Raw genomic sequence first — 15,301 nt, 5'->3', positions numbered from 1 at the left:
CTGCTTTGTGTTGGTCTAAATTTGTGGTTTTGATGTTAAACTATATTAAAGTGTTGAAACGGTATTTGTGTCTTGGAAGGCATTGTATCTGCTTTAAAAAAACGAGTTGGACAGTGTGAATGTGAAGGTCATTTTTCTTCCATTGAACCTTTCTTAGAAGCGTGCAGTTTTTCTTCCTGCTGTGTTCTGCTCTGATTGGTTGTTGTTTCACAATCTGGTCTCCGTTACTTTAAAATGACCAATGTTGAATCCGCTTCAGTTTTTTTTTTATGCTCAACATACTTCTTCTCAATCTATTTTGGAAACTTTCTTAAAGCCAGTTTTCTTTTTTCCTTGCACTTCTAGAATTACTGGCATTTTACCCACTTAACTTATTTAGACCTGAAGTTGCAAACTGTATGCGTTTAATTAACAGTATTCATTAACCTACTCCCCCCCTCGAGGAGTAAACCGAAAAGTCAAGGAGGTGACACTAAGAGGTGAGGATGGAGTAGGGGCATGTCTTATTTAGATTTTACATTTAAAAGCAGTGTTAAAATATTCATTGCATTAATTAGCAGAGTCAAATGTCAAAGCAGCATCTTTTAAGTGATAAAGCCAACAACGTACGACCGTAAGCCGACGCGGATGTACGAGGCGAAAACGGCAACAACCGGTGGTGTGTAATCTGAGTTGCGGAGCATATTTTTTCACCATTACGTTGTTGGATTCATCACTCTTTCGGGGGACGTTTTGACAGCGCATCTTTCACCGATCGCTCCCAGCGCCCGCGCCGACTTGTTCTCACCAACACCTGAGACTCCAAATTAGACGGATTCCATCGTGACTTATTAAAATGTGTTGTTCTGTCACGACCGCTGAAGGTATTCAGTAAAAAGAGTCAATTAGACCCAGAGCTCGGTGGGGGAAATTTGCATTGATCTTTGCTCTGCTCTTGAAATGTTTTTTCTTATTTATTTTGCTGTTATTAAATCAGGCAGTTCAGCCAAGAGCAAAGTTTATTTAGTTTCTCTTTGTTTGGCTGCACTGGATCATTACAATCAATCATTCATCTAAATGTGTAATTTAGTTATAATTTAAACATGATTGTTATTAATGTAACGTAATGAAACAAAATAAATAATTAGCATGGTAATGTATTTTAGCCTTTTCAGACACATTCAGACTAAAATTACATCTCTGGCTTATAAAGAATTCATCACAGAACACGATTCGTGTGCAGATGCACCCATTTTTTTTCTCAGTTTCTCAGGCTTCAAGGAGTCTCTGAACTGTCATCCAGTAAATTTTAGGTCATACAAATGTTCAAACACTTCCCCAGATCTGTTTGAAAGAGATTTTCCGCCCTCTATCTTTATAGGTTTCCCTCCTGCTGTGATTGATGCAGGGAAGGGCATGAGCGCTGAGAGCAGGCGGGCCTGGATCGAAGAGAAGAGCCTCATTCTGAAACAAACATACTGGTAAGTGAGGCCTAATCTTGACTCCCTACAATTTCTGTTTATTGATGCTGGAATATATTTATATCCCTTTAAATTCTACAGAAATGTATTATTTTTTCTTATCCCAAACCTGTGTTTGACAGCGAAATGCCAAATTATGACGTCATCATCCCAGTTTTACTGAAAGCAGGCATCGACCAGCTGCCTAAACACTGCAAACTCACTCCAGGTAAGCAGCCAATCAGGAGCCAGGAACTTCACACTAAACACTAAACGTTGTGTTTATTGATCCTTTTCATGGAGGCGAGTCAGTTATTTTAAGTTAGATATTTATCAGAAAAAGATAAAAGCACTAAAGTAGGAATTAGCGCCTAATTATAAAGTTGTTGGAGCATGTGTGATAAGCAGCTCTGGCATCATGGTGGGAATTTATAGCGACTGCCATCTGCGTGGTGCTAAATTGGGAAAGTAAATTGGCAGATTTTTGGTCAGTTAGTCGCTGTTGGCAGGTAAATGTCTGCTCAGAGTCGGGGTTTCTACGCAGGTTGGACGAATGTGGACATGAAATCAGGACACAAAATGTTGGATATCTTCGTTTCATTCCTTGACCAATGGTCTAAATGTTGTATCAATCCATCTGTCTTTGGATGGATCAGTTTATACATCCATCTTTTCATTCATCCACCCATCCATCCATCTGTGTCTCTCCTTTCCTCTGTCCCTCAGTCATTCATCCACTAGGGCTGAGCATTTATTGTACTGTTTATCATTTATCTTGATAAATTTCTTGTCATAAGAAGTTTGATTCGTCACGGTAAAAAAAAAAAAAAAAAAGGTTCACATCGTCAGCATTGTTGGTTTTTACTATTTTCTCCACTATTCAATGAAAATATCAATAAATTAGAAAATATGTGTGCAGTTTTAGTGGTATAAATCACACTTAATGTGGAATGCTTCTCAAGAGAAGTACTTGTGTTAGTGGGGCTACTATTGCTGTTACACACAGTCAGAGCCATATAATTACCTAAAACAGAAGCAATAAATAGTTCTTATTGTCACTTTTATTGTTACAATAATAGTTGCACAAAATATTTGATAAAACTTTGAAGTCAATATCGGCCACTCCTATCATCCACCCATTTATATTTCTGTCAATGCATGGGTCAGTTTCTGTTCACACATGCATCCATCTCTCTGTCCAATTAATTGGAATCTGTAAACATTAAACTTTGATTTGTTGGAACGTGCAGACATCTGATTTGTTGTGAACTGATCATTAAAGGAACTTGTACATTTTGTATCTTAGCTTCTCGCCCTGAAAGAGTTTGGGTTTGTGATTTGAATGATGTCACTCATCAGGTTTTTGAGGCTTAAATTAACAACCCAAAGAGGTGTGAGTCAGAGAAGTTTGTTATCGGAGCCAAATAACAGTAAAAACAACTTATTCAGGTGTGATTTTTGTCACTCAGACAGTTGTCGGAGTGATGTTGATGTTTCACGTGAGAATGTGTCACTGAAATATTCCTGAGGTTTGAAAACTTCCTCATCTTTCCTTACCTGAAGGCCTGTTTGCACCAGCTCTGCCACGTCAGACAGAAAAAGATCTCTTCACGATGAAGTCTTTGACTATTTATTATTTATTGAAAAAATGCATTGAGCTGTATTTGTTTGGGTGTGAATTTCTGCTTCTTCCAAGTTGTCACACCAGCCTTCGTATTTGCAGGAGTCCCGCTGAGGCCCATGTTGGCTCACCCCACCAAGGGTGTCGGCGAGGTGATGAAGAGGTTTGACGAGGCAGCGTTCACCTGCGAGTACAAATATGACGGAGAGCGTGCACAGGTGTGTGTGTGTGTATGTATAGTGACAGAGAGCAACTGTTTGTTTTTCTTCCTCTTGGCACCCAACATATGCCTGCCATATTTGTATGCATGTACCTTTCGGCTGTGTGTCTATTTATTTATTTCTTAAATATGAAGTATTACTGCTGTGCACTCACTTAGCTGTGTTTGTGTGTGGATGCCTGAGCATATCCTTAAGATAAACACTAGTTCTGCTTTTACACTCTGCCTTTGGACAGAGGAAGCTAACGCTGTTAGCCAGAGAAGGGCGGCGGGGAGGAGTGGAGAAAGGTGAGATTAAAAGCTGAAGCAGCCAGACAAAAACTGCAAAGAAACAACAAATGATGGCAGAGGGCATGAGAAATATTTGGGAGACGTAAAAAGGCACAGCGAGACAGAGATTGTCATGCAAACGCCTTCAGCTGTATTGTTAATTGTAGGCAGTCATGCCAGTGAAGCTCTTTGAACTCCGTAGAATGGGAGAAAGAAAAATGAGCATGGAGAGAAGGAGAAACAGCGAGCCCTATGACGTCTCTCTGCAGTAGGCTTTACCTCAAAAAGCCAGCAGGGGGACTCGTGGTGTAGTACTCAGCTAAACACTCTGTGTGTCTGATTGGTTTGTGTCTTACCAAAGGATCTCAGTCTCTCCCTATGAGACAGCTGATGAACCACAATTATTCTGCATGCTTTTTACTTTATTTTTATTTTTTATGAGTATCTGTTATTTACAGCTACAGAAAAATGTTTCTCTTTATTTAGGTCATTTAAAATAAGTGCACCTTTAAAATTAAACAAATTGTATACAGTTAGTATCTACACTGGTCAAAATTGCAGAATAACTCTGAGCTGACATATATACTGTATACTGCAATGACAAAATAATAGCAATCTAATGCTACGCTATGCCGATGTTTAGTCTGTGCCAATGAAGATTCACCACAAGCAACGTTATGAATGGTCAGAATGCATTCATTCTTGTTTATTGTGAAAGTTTCATATTATAAGAATTATGATTTATTCTGACAAGAATAAATAAAAAAGATGTTTGTTGTATTTTTGGATTTGTTTCCATAAATGCAAAAGTATGATTTTAAGCTGTTACTGTGTTCAGTTTAGTGATAAAATCACTTCTTCATGTAATTAGCATCCTGAAGAAGCATATTTAATGTTTTTTAGCAACAGTATTTGTGCTTGTGGAACTTTGATTGCAAAGAAGTAATAAATAAATAAAATAAATATTTTAAAACTTTTATTATTACAATAGTACCTTAAAATATTGTGATAAAATTTAAAGTCCATACCACACACCACTACTTAAACCTACTTTAAGTTGATTAGTTCAGCTTATAATTGTTTCATGTTTTGGGCAAACTCCTAGATTGTGTATATGGCAATGAACTGCTGTCTTTCCATCATTAAGCATGGGTTGGCGGGGTAAAAAAATACCATAATCTCACTACAAATGAGACCTCACGGAGGATTATCATAAATGCTGATTGGTGTGCGCCCCACCTTTGCACCCTGTTCAGTGCATCGACTATAAATCCATCTATCAGGAACGACTCCACTCAGTCAGTGAAGTGCGCAGCAGAGCAGAGCGCAGCAAAGATGAATGCAGTAGGGGATTAAAGGTATATAAAAAATGATTTAAGACACCCTTCTTTTGTTTAGACTTTTTCTTTTTTGAATTTCCCTGGGAGATTTAAAAATAAAAATGAGTCTGCACAAAGAAACTGACACAGGAGTCACAGGATTTAGGACTTGCTGCCTCTATCCAAACAACTCCATTCATCCAAAACATAATGTGTTCCCCAATATAAACTGTATTTGATGTTAATGACTCCTCACTGTTATACAGATGGGCATTCTGTGCACTCTTCTCTGTATACTTGTGTTGTTCAGTTTTTGGTTATTTCAATAAAGGAAAATTATTATTTAAAATAAAAACAAGCCATGCTGGTGGGGGGCCAGAAAAGCCTGGCAGCCCGCCAGGCTTATAATACACTGGGGGAAACCCTGGGGTAAATGTGGGAGTGACCTAATTTATTCCTCAACAGTAGGAATAAAGTAGCATTTTGTTTAACTAAAGTTAAATACATTTTTGTCTGTTTTCATCAGAATTCATAAATTTAAATATCCACCTGTCCAATATGTTTGAAAAACCCGGACTTTAATTTCAGACAATTTTTCCACATGTCTGCAAACTAATCAGCCATATTAAACTTCAGTCATCCTCTAATAACATATTTAGAAAAACACATTCCTTACCAAAAATGTGAAATATATATTTAGCAAACTTCATCACTTAAGATTTGTGTGACAGACAAACCCCAAACATGGCTAAATTTACAAATCTGTCTCCTGATGAGATTTTTAAAATACAGTTCATTTTTACTTTGGAGTTGTCACACTTTAACATTTAACACATACTGTTATGCATCTGCCTAATAAGGCAATCTGAATTTGAAAATAGGAACCCTGAGAGCCAGTTGTTGTTTCTTTCAGTAAAAGACCACACTGTTGTTACTGATTACATATTTGTGCTCAAGTTGTCAAAAGCTACATGTGATAATTGGCGAAGTTTCAACTTGCTCTCTCACTTCACAATCACGCGGCCTGACACCAAACTGATTGTTTTGTAGACATCCTAACAAAAAAGCATAATTGCCCTGCAGCACTTTTGAAGTGTAGCTCCATCTGTCCCTCGGGCGGCTGTCAAACACTCTCTATAAATCCCTGTTCTTCCCTCTCTTTGGTGTGCATGTTCTCCACTCTTTCATTTGTCAAACCTGATATTAAAATCTCAGTGTTTACTTAAAGTATTGATTTCTCCAACTCATACAGTCATTGTTTCCCCCACAGATTCACATTCTGGAAAGCGGTGAAGTTCGGATTTTCAGCCGCAACCAGGAAGACAACACCAGCAAATACCCAGATATCATCTCGCGTGTCCCCAAGGTAAAACACTTGAGCATAGGGTTCTGCAGCTCGCCCCTCGGGACTGTGGAGAGATAGACGCCGTCTCTGCCACGATTGTCAAATGAGGGCTTTTACCGCTGAACACATTTGTCTTTTGTTTTTGCTGCTTTTTGTCAACCTTTTCTCTCATCTGTCTTACTTTGTCGTGCTCACGTGTTGCAATTTGAAACCTCTCATCTATGTTCAGTTGGTCCTTTACCTTCCTGCAGTCATTAAATTCTGCTAGCAGCCATAAAGAAAGCTTCAATGCACATAAATGAGGAATTTCAAACCAGCTTGTGAAGTGACTTCATCTTTGTAATAGATGTGGAGACCCCCAGTTATTTAACTTTAAATTGCAGCTGTGTGTCGGCTCGCCAAATTGTTGAGAAAGAGATCACAACCACCTGAGGCTTTGGCGGTTTGCCTGAGGTTATCTGAGCGCGCTCACTGCCTCGGTGCCTGCTGAGTGTGTTTTTCTGCAACAGCAAGGAAGTGAAGTTCCACAGACATCCAAATCAGTCCGCTCTTTCTTTTCATTCACTGGTTTCCAATAATGTGTAAAACATAGCTGGAGTTTATTACAGAAAATTGTTTCAGAATTTGCAGAAGAGAGCAGTCTTTAGACCGAACCGAAAGTTCAGTCAATTGTCCATAAAGTGAGTTGATGCCACTCTTGTCGGTTGCAAAGATGCCATGCCATGTGAAAAAATGTGAAGTTTTATTTTTGTTTTTAATGTTTGAACAAGTTTGTCTAGACCAGGGGTGGGCAATCCTGGTCCTCGAGGGCCGGTGTCCTGCAACTCTTAGATGTCTCCCTGGTCCAACACACCTGAATCCAACAGCTGAATCACCTCCTACGTGCAGTCAAGTTCTCCAGAGTCCTGCTAACGACCTCATTATTTGACTCAGGTGTGTTGAAGTAGAGATGCATCTAAAAGTTGCAGGACACCGGCCCTCGAGGACCAGGAGTGCCCACCCCTGGTCTAGACCAGGGATCTCAAACTCCAGTTCTCGAGGGCCGCAGACCTACAGTTTTTAGATGTGCCACAGGTACAAAACACTGGAATGAAATGGCTTAATTACCTCCTCCTTGTGTAGATCAGTTCTCCGAGCCTTGCTAATGACCTAATTATTCTGTTCAGGTGTGGTGCAGCAGAGGCACATCTAAACGTTGCAGGACAGCGGCCCTCGAGGACTGGAGTTTGAGACCCCTGGTCTAGACCTTTCACTATCCCACATTTTGCTAGACCATAAACTGTCCCGCTAATAATTGCAATAACCAGTAATGTTTTTGTTTCGAGATAAAGAGATATAAACCTTTTGTAAAGAACACTTCCCTCCATTCTTCAAGTCCTCTCTTCTTCTCGTCCTTCTCTCTATGTTGTCCTTCATTTATTCCATTTCTCCCTATGTCTTCCTTCCTTCTTTTCTTCCATTCTTGTCTTACCTTGTTTTTTATCTGTAAATATTTAATCTTTGTCCCCTTTCCTGCCCTTTTCATGTCCTTCTTTCCCTTTTTTCCTCATGTCCCACTTACTTTTCATTTACATACTTCAGTGTTTTCCAAGTTTCAAATGTAAAGCTTGTAGAAATGCTGCCATAAATCTGTAGTTAACTTTAGTGCTTTATTATTTTTTTGAACTTAAAGGATTGTGTGACTGTGGAAAGTTGCCTGGAAATGTTTTAAGTTTGTGTTAGAACTCTGAATCAGGCTTTTCCAGACGAGTTTATTTGAAATAAACTCGCTCACATTAATGGTAACTTTTCTATAGTGTAAGGTAAACTGAAGCTTCAAGAACAGGTCAAACCCAGGACTTTTGGTTTAGTCTGTTCGTGCTTTCTCACTGCTAAAAGCAAATATGTGAACTTATTTCCATATAAATGAACAAAGGTTTGTCCTAAAAGGACAAAATTGGGAATTTACTATCAGAAATTCTGTTTTGGTCCCAATGAATAAGTCATGGTGAAATCTAATTGAAAAGAACACACTCGTAAAGTTGTTTGTGCACAATACTGAGCACTTTGGTGGTGATTTGCGGGGCCAGACCCTCATTCTGTTTGGTCTCTAAATAATCAAACAGGAAGTGGAGAACTCAGACCTTCAGTCTGTTTTAATAAGACAATACAGCCTTGCTGTTTGTTCAGGCTTACCTGTGTGATTCCTAACCAAATCTTTGCTTGTAGAGCTCATTTTGACTCTGCTTCTTATTTTCATGCATACAGGCTTTATTTGTTCATTTCCTGACAGCACTAATAGGAGCTCTGGGAAGTTATTTGTGCAGCAAACTGTTCTTTTACTGTCTCACATGAAACACTTTCTGCTGGGTGGACACTTTGTTCTACCAGGTGGTTTAAGCTGCTGCTGATGATGATATGTATTCCCAGTTCAAAGCTGGCTGAGATACTTTGCTCTTCTCGTTTTCTTGTGTCTCCCTGTTCTTTCAGACCAGACAAACCCCTAACTTAGTTTATTTCAATTTTAAAACACTTATTATTATCATTATTTGTGTTTTTGCTTTGATCTGAGAAAATATCAGCTGTGAAAAAGGTCTACAAAGTCATAAAGGTTTAACTATAGATATTTATTTTAAAAGCCAGGAGGGAGGCACCATGTTTTGTAAGATCTCTACTTGTCTGAAATAAAAAATAAGTTGTTTTTACCCTTTGTGTATTTCCAGGATCAGTTTTAGAAATTAAAGCATGATGATGGAGAACTTACCTGAACTCTGACAAAAAATAAACGTTTTATCCTCAGCCTGCAGTCCAGAAATCCTGTGCATTCATGACCTGAATGCTCATATTACACCCCATTCTTATCATTCTTCATAACATCTGCCCTCTAACAAAACCTTCAGAATGTCTTTGTTCTTTTTCTTTTTTTTCCAATTCAACTTTAAAGGCAACGTGACTTATTTCCTCTCATGCTAACCTTGTTGCTCCCGGTCTCCTTGTCGCTTTCTTACATCTTTTTGTTTAATCATTCCCTCCTTTTGTTCCATTCTTCTTTAGGATACTTATACTTCTTATAAGTACTTCTAGTTTTTTTTTCTCCTCTTTGTACTCTTATCCATTCATGTGTCTTTTTCTCTTATCCTCTTTAAACTTTGAGGCCACTTGTCTGTAATTTCACCTTTTTGCCACCCCTAACTTCTCAAATGTTCACCTTTCCCCTTTTTATTTGTGTGCCATTTCTCCTAACTGCTGCCTTCTCGATTTTTTAAAATATTTTTTTAGCTTTGGTCCTTTTGTGTCAGTGACTCTGTAAAAGTAATTTTTGCCCTCAGAAACCGTTTCCAGCGGGTAGTTTTCATGGACTATTATTTACCCCCACTCTGTTTCCATTTCATCTACCAGGCTAAAAATGGACCATCTTGGTAGAATTGTACCTCTGAAAATCAGCCCTGCTGGGCAACTAACACTTTTAATACTACCCCAAACCTATGAGAGTATGTGGATATGAGAGTATTATTTGTTTCTCCTTGTACTTGCAACAGATTGCAAAATACAAGTAATAGCTGATACTTTGGAAGAAACTCAAATCAAACCAATAATCAGATCACACAGAGAGTTATTAGTGCAAACAGATTAGTGCACAAACTTAAATACAAAAAATAACTAAATCACAGCAGTGGACAGACTTAAGAGCACACATGGGAGCAAAACACTAACAGATCTGACAAGTGTTCAATTACAAGTTTCAATCTGTATTTTTCTTATTTTTTGTTTTTACAAAATTTGTACATTTTTTTTTTATTTTTTACCTTAAGTGCAAAATGTATGTATATTTTTTTTTGTCCAATTTCGGCTTAAATACCGCTCTGAATATGTTATGCTTCCAGCAAATAGCCTTTTTTGAGTCTGTATACTCCAGTTAATGATTAATTAATTACTAAATTAGTTGACAGTTATTTTAATAATCGATGCACCTCAACCGTTTTAGCCCTAGGTAAAACGGTTCATCTTTTGACCCATTTGTTTATAAACTGAAGATCAGGTGAACTGATACAGACTCATCCTGCACATGTTTGTCTTCTCAGGTAGCTACAAATGCGTAGCATGAGACTTTCTGTTTTACAGGTCCCCAAAAATGAATCATTTTTTCCTTTTCTTTAAGCTTTTGTGGCGTTATCAACCAAATTGTAGCTTTCACAAAGCCTCAGCAGTCCTTTCTCAGTCTCTCCCTCCCTTCTTGAATTACTCAACAGGAAATAATGCAATTTAGTTAACAGTTTGTCCTTATTACCACTCTATTATTAATAGCTGTTTTCCTTTGAAAATAAGTTTTTGGTCTATTAGTGTAACATCTAACTCCAAGCACTCTGTAAATTTTGTCCCGCTGTTTCATTCATTTCTCTTTCATAACGATGTGGGGGGAAGAGTGAGCGAGTGAGTGATGCATTTAGGAGAACTGCAGAAAACTGAGCTTGGTTACCCTTGGGGTTAACTGCAGATGGGCAATGGACTGCTATGAACAACTGTAATAGAGTATATTCTGCAGCTATAGAGATCACTCCTGTTTATTTTTGTGAGGAAAAGCATTCTTTGTGCGAAGAGAGAGGAAATTAAAGGCTGGACTCCTTTTTTAGAGCAATTTCTTCATTAATTTTGCCCTTTCTTGCAATTCTTTCAACTTTACCATCTCCTTTTCTAGTATTACCTCTGCCTAAATAATAGCCAGAGGTAATGAAGGAAAAGAAGGTTCTCTTAAGCTCTGAAGTATTCAGGCTTTATTTTTGGATTGTGTGGAAAAGATGTATCATTTAAATAATGGGTTCATTTGGCCTTGAAATTATTTTCCTGTTTGTGCTGATTATGATTCCTAATTTATCGTATTTCATTTTCTCATGCTGTGAAAATAACCCCTGTCTTCTCAGAAAATTGATCACTGATCATTAATGTGGCAGATCATCGGTTTAAGAAATTGCTTAAATTAAACTTGCATCTCTTTTCCGGACGTTTCGTTGTCAGAGTAGAATATCTGTGTTCTTTGAAGACCAAAAATTTCACTTCCAGCATTGCAGAGATGGTCTGATTAGATTCTCCAGCACCTTGCTGCATTATTTTGCATATTAATAAGGGGTAACCAATTTTCCTGTAGCTCCCACAGAGCCTTAGAGCTTTAAATTATGGATTAATATCAATACATAAATATTAATGCCGATCCATTAATTGGTAATTAATGCACAACTTAGCCTAATGACCTTATGGGCTTAACACGGTTTTAATATGAGACTGTTTCCAAACAACCTGTTAAAGTCTAATGTGTCTCCTGCTCTTAACTCTGATAAACTGCCTTGGATTTCATCTGCTGATTAACTCCCAGCCTCCTGCAGGCTGGAAATTTTTAACAACCACAGAAAAATCCCGCTGGACCCAGATTCATCCTCAAGATTTCCTTTAGCCACTCGGCTTGGTCCTAAAAATTAGCAGTAATGGTCAGTTTAATCCGCCCATCAGTCATGTGGTTTATCCTGGACTTAAACTTGATCACTGACTTCCTGCTCAGGGGACTAAATGTCAGCTGGCGAGACATCTTCGTTAATGCAGGCAGGATTAACGACAAACAAAATGATTTAGGGTGAAACCTTTGGTTTTTGTTGCAGCTTTTCTGTAATGATGCCCTGCTGTATGTACAAGATGTGTTTGCATCAATACTTGTGTAGGTGTTGATTTTAGAAGTTTTTTGATATTTATGTTTTGTCATGTTTATTAGTATATATGTATTAAAAACAGCTTGGACAAATAGATTTAATATCACCATGTTTATTTTAATTAGCTGAATGATATTATTTCTGTTCTGATCAGGTTGCAAACTAATCTGGCTAAAAATGTGATCAAACTTGCTTGCAAGACAGACGGAGGTTGAGCACAAGTGTCTATGTTGTCTTATATGGAATAAGATTATGCCTTTTCCAAATTAGGACAAGCATGGAAAGAATCAACAGACACTGTCTATACATCTGTCTGTCTGTCCTTCAGTTAAATTCATATCAGTTTATTTATACAGCGCCATTCACAACTGTAAATTCAATAAGATGAACAGATAAAAAAAATTTCAGAGACATAATCAGCAATCACAAAAACTTTAACTGAAATCTGACCAATTACCTTAATGTTTTCTTAATTTCCTTCTTTTTTTGACCAGTCACTGCAAATCGACTGAATTTTGGTCATAATATTGTGATGGTGATATTTATGATGCTGTTTTAGGTACATTGTAGATGGGAGACATTTCCACCAAAATCTTCAAAATTAAAAAAAAATAATTTCTAGGAAGTTTTTTCTAGTTTTTTTTCCTAGCAGATATTTAAAAAAAATGTTCTAGAAAATATCTGAGACTGATATAAAAAATTCTGGGGTTTTTTTCTTGCAAATTTTTGACTTTTCAAGCTCAGAAAGGTTCTTGTTTTTTGGAGAAAAGTTTTGATATTAATCTTGGCTAGATTTTTTCTTCTTTATTCTACATGGCCCTAATAGGCCATCATAGATATTACCATCACAATATTATCACCATTGCAACATTTTTTAACATCTTTTGGCCCTAACTTGTATTTTTATTTCCCCTTTTAATTGACTTAATAGTAATGCTTGTATGCTAAATAGAAAGTCACAAATTTCGTACTAATGTTTAGGTTCAACCATTCATAAAGGTTTGAGGTTTTAAAACCTTCAAAAAACAGACTTTGATAGAAATATCTGCTGTGCACTCTTCTTGGCAAACTTTTGTTTTAATACTTCAAAATCCGACCAAGAAAGGGCTTAGAAGTGTGCTAGTATCAGCCAGTGGGAAATCTGGACATAAAAAAATATGCAGGAACCCTCATCTGTTCACAAGAGGAGGCATTGGTCTCATACATCTGCTGTGCTACTGCTTCACTTATTCATGGTGTATCCCACCCCCTCAGGTGCACCAGTTCTTTTATTGTCAGAGACTGCCTTATGTTAACATTTTCTGGGGTTTTTTTTATTATTATTTTGTGAAGCTTTCTTCTCCTCCTCAGCCTCTGCGCTGATGGCCATGATATACAACGATCTGCTCCTGTTTCTGGTAGATTTGCTCAAGGTTTCGTCTTTATAGACCTATTATAGACCTGTTTTTTTTATTAGCCTGTAAGATGAATTAAAGCGTATACTCTCATATTGGCAATGAAGTGGGTGAGATCTGACATCAGCAAAGCAGAGTTGCATCTTAAAATGCTTGTTTTACACAGCAGTCTCCCTCCTGAACTGATGGTGATGCCTGCAGAGAAAATATCATTAACAGAAATCACATTATGATTACATTAGAAGACATTTCAGTACTGTAACTCAAACAGTTGCAACTTTTCAGCCTCACTGGGTAAAATGTCGGGAAGCTGATAGTCTGAAGCTCAGATTTTAAGTGTTTTCAAAGCAATATCCTGGATATTTCTAGGCTCATCAGCAGACATCTCTACGATGGCAGAAAGGGGCAATGAAATGCAAAAGGCACTACAGAACAGCATAAATTCACAAGAGAAGTTGCACAAAGATGGAGGTTGTGCTAAAATGTTATTCAGACCTTCCACTTTAGCATATCCAACGTTTTAGCATATCCAACGTTTTAGCATATCCAACGTTTTAGCATATCCAACGTTTTAGCATAGCTTCCGCTGTAGCTTATCTTCTGCTTTAGCTTATCTTCCACTACAGCAATAATTCTGCTTTAGCATAACTACTGTTTTAGCATGTATTATTCTTTAGCGTAGCTTCTGATTTAGCATAGGTTTCACTTTAGCCTAACTTTGATTTTAGCCAAACTTCTGATTTGGCATGACTTCCTTTTGGTGTAAATTATATTTTAGTGTAACTTCTGTTGTAACTTTTACTGTTGCATTGCTGTTTATGGATTTTATTGATCCTTCTGGGCCACCATAAGATTTAGTACAATATTTCTCACATTATAATAGTTCCTGAGGCAGCATAAAGACTTTCATTTTTCATTATGGTACAATATATGCTGACTGGTCTAATTTGTTATTGTAAATTTAGGTTTTTCTAACTTCTTACACTTTTTTCATGCTACAAATATTTTCCTAATTGACTTTTGCATATTTATCAACTCCTTATTTTTGATGTTCTTGCAGGTAAAGAAGGACTCTGTAGTGTCTTGTGTTCTGGACACGGAGGCGGTGGCCTGGGATCGAGAGAAGAAACAGATCCAACCCTTCCAAGTCCTCACCACTCGTAAGAGAAAGGTACGAATAAAGAGGGGCGTAGTAAAGGGAAGGGAAGACTATTAAAATATGTGCTTTGTCGTAAAAAAGAAATAGTAGGAGATAATGAGAAGAGAAAGAATGTGTGAAAAGGTTAAGAAGAGAAAACAAGACAAAGACCCGAAGGTGGAAGAGAGCGAGATAATGGAGTGAAATGATCCGACAGACTGGGGGAGATGGACAGGGGAAGAGCAGGGAAAAAGTGGTAGGAGACTGATAGGTCAGAGGCAGAAGAGTGAAATGGATCGAGAAGGGAGGCTGAGATTGGAAATGTCAGCAAGGTGTTTATTCACTCCTGATCAGAGTAACGGCCTCTTTCCATTACACCAATCACATTAGGCGGAAACTGCTCCCTTCACCCTGTCTTTTCGTGTGCGAAATGACACCCCGCTAAATTTGGGAAGGAGAAATAAGCGTGCAGATACGAGCAACGCCATGATGAAAATGGCCGAAATGATTACGTAGATGATTTTCTTTTTTGCTTGATACTTTTTCCTGTTATTATGCAATCATAATTATTGGTAATGATAGTTTTACGCACAACCTGATTATACATTGCAGGCTCTGGTGTTTTTTACCACCACAAGCTTTTGCTGAAATGAAACATTCGAGATGAGGACACAAGACCCGATATGCTCTAATTAAACTTCATTAATGAGTCGAGAGTGAAATTAATGAAAGGAAGGAGAGGGAGAGAAGTCTTTCAGGTTTTAAAGCAAAGTTTTTTTTTGCCTTGGCAAATAAATCTCTGACTCTGAAGTCAATACAGAGTGAAAAGCTCAGGAAAAAACAACCTTAGTAGGTTTTGAGCCACATGAGTATGAAAATC

The 15,301-nt window shown here is 37.7% G+C and overlaps 1 protein-coding gene across 1 annotated transcript in view; it reads left to right on the top strand.

The window, feature by feature from the left end:
• Positions 1-15,301, top strand: part of lig1 (ligase I, DNA, ATP-dependent) — a 71,351-nt gene that overhangs the window by 27,986 nt on the left and 28,064 nt on the right. Inside the window, exons 15-19 of the mRNA XM_032566364.1 lie at positions 1,361-1,460; positions 1,583-1,668; positions 3,163-3,278; positions 6,140-6,235; positions 14,344-14,454. Coding sequence (XP_032422255.1) covers positions 1,361-1,460; positions 1,583-1,668; positions 3,163-3,278; positions 6,140-6,235; positions 14,344-14,454 — 509 coding nt within the window. The remainder of the gene's footprint in view (positions 1-1,360; positions 1,461-1,582; positions 1,669-3,162; positions 3,279-6,139; positions 6,236-14,343; positions 14,455-15,301) is intronic.

Source organism: Xiphophorus hellerii, chromosome 6, assembly GCF_003331165.1.
Source record: "Xiphophorus hellerii strain 12219 chromosome 6, Xiphophorus_hellerii-4.1, whole genome shotgun sequence".
NCBI classification, from domain to species: Eukaryota; Metazoa; Chordata; class Actinopteri; order Cyprinodontiformes; family Poeciliidae; genus Xiphophorus; species Xiphophorus hellerii.
Note: the sequence above shows the minus strand (reverse complement) of the source record. Positions and strands in the feature narration are given on the sequence as shown.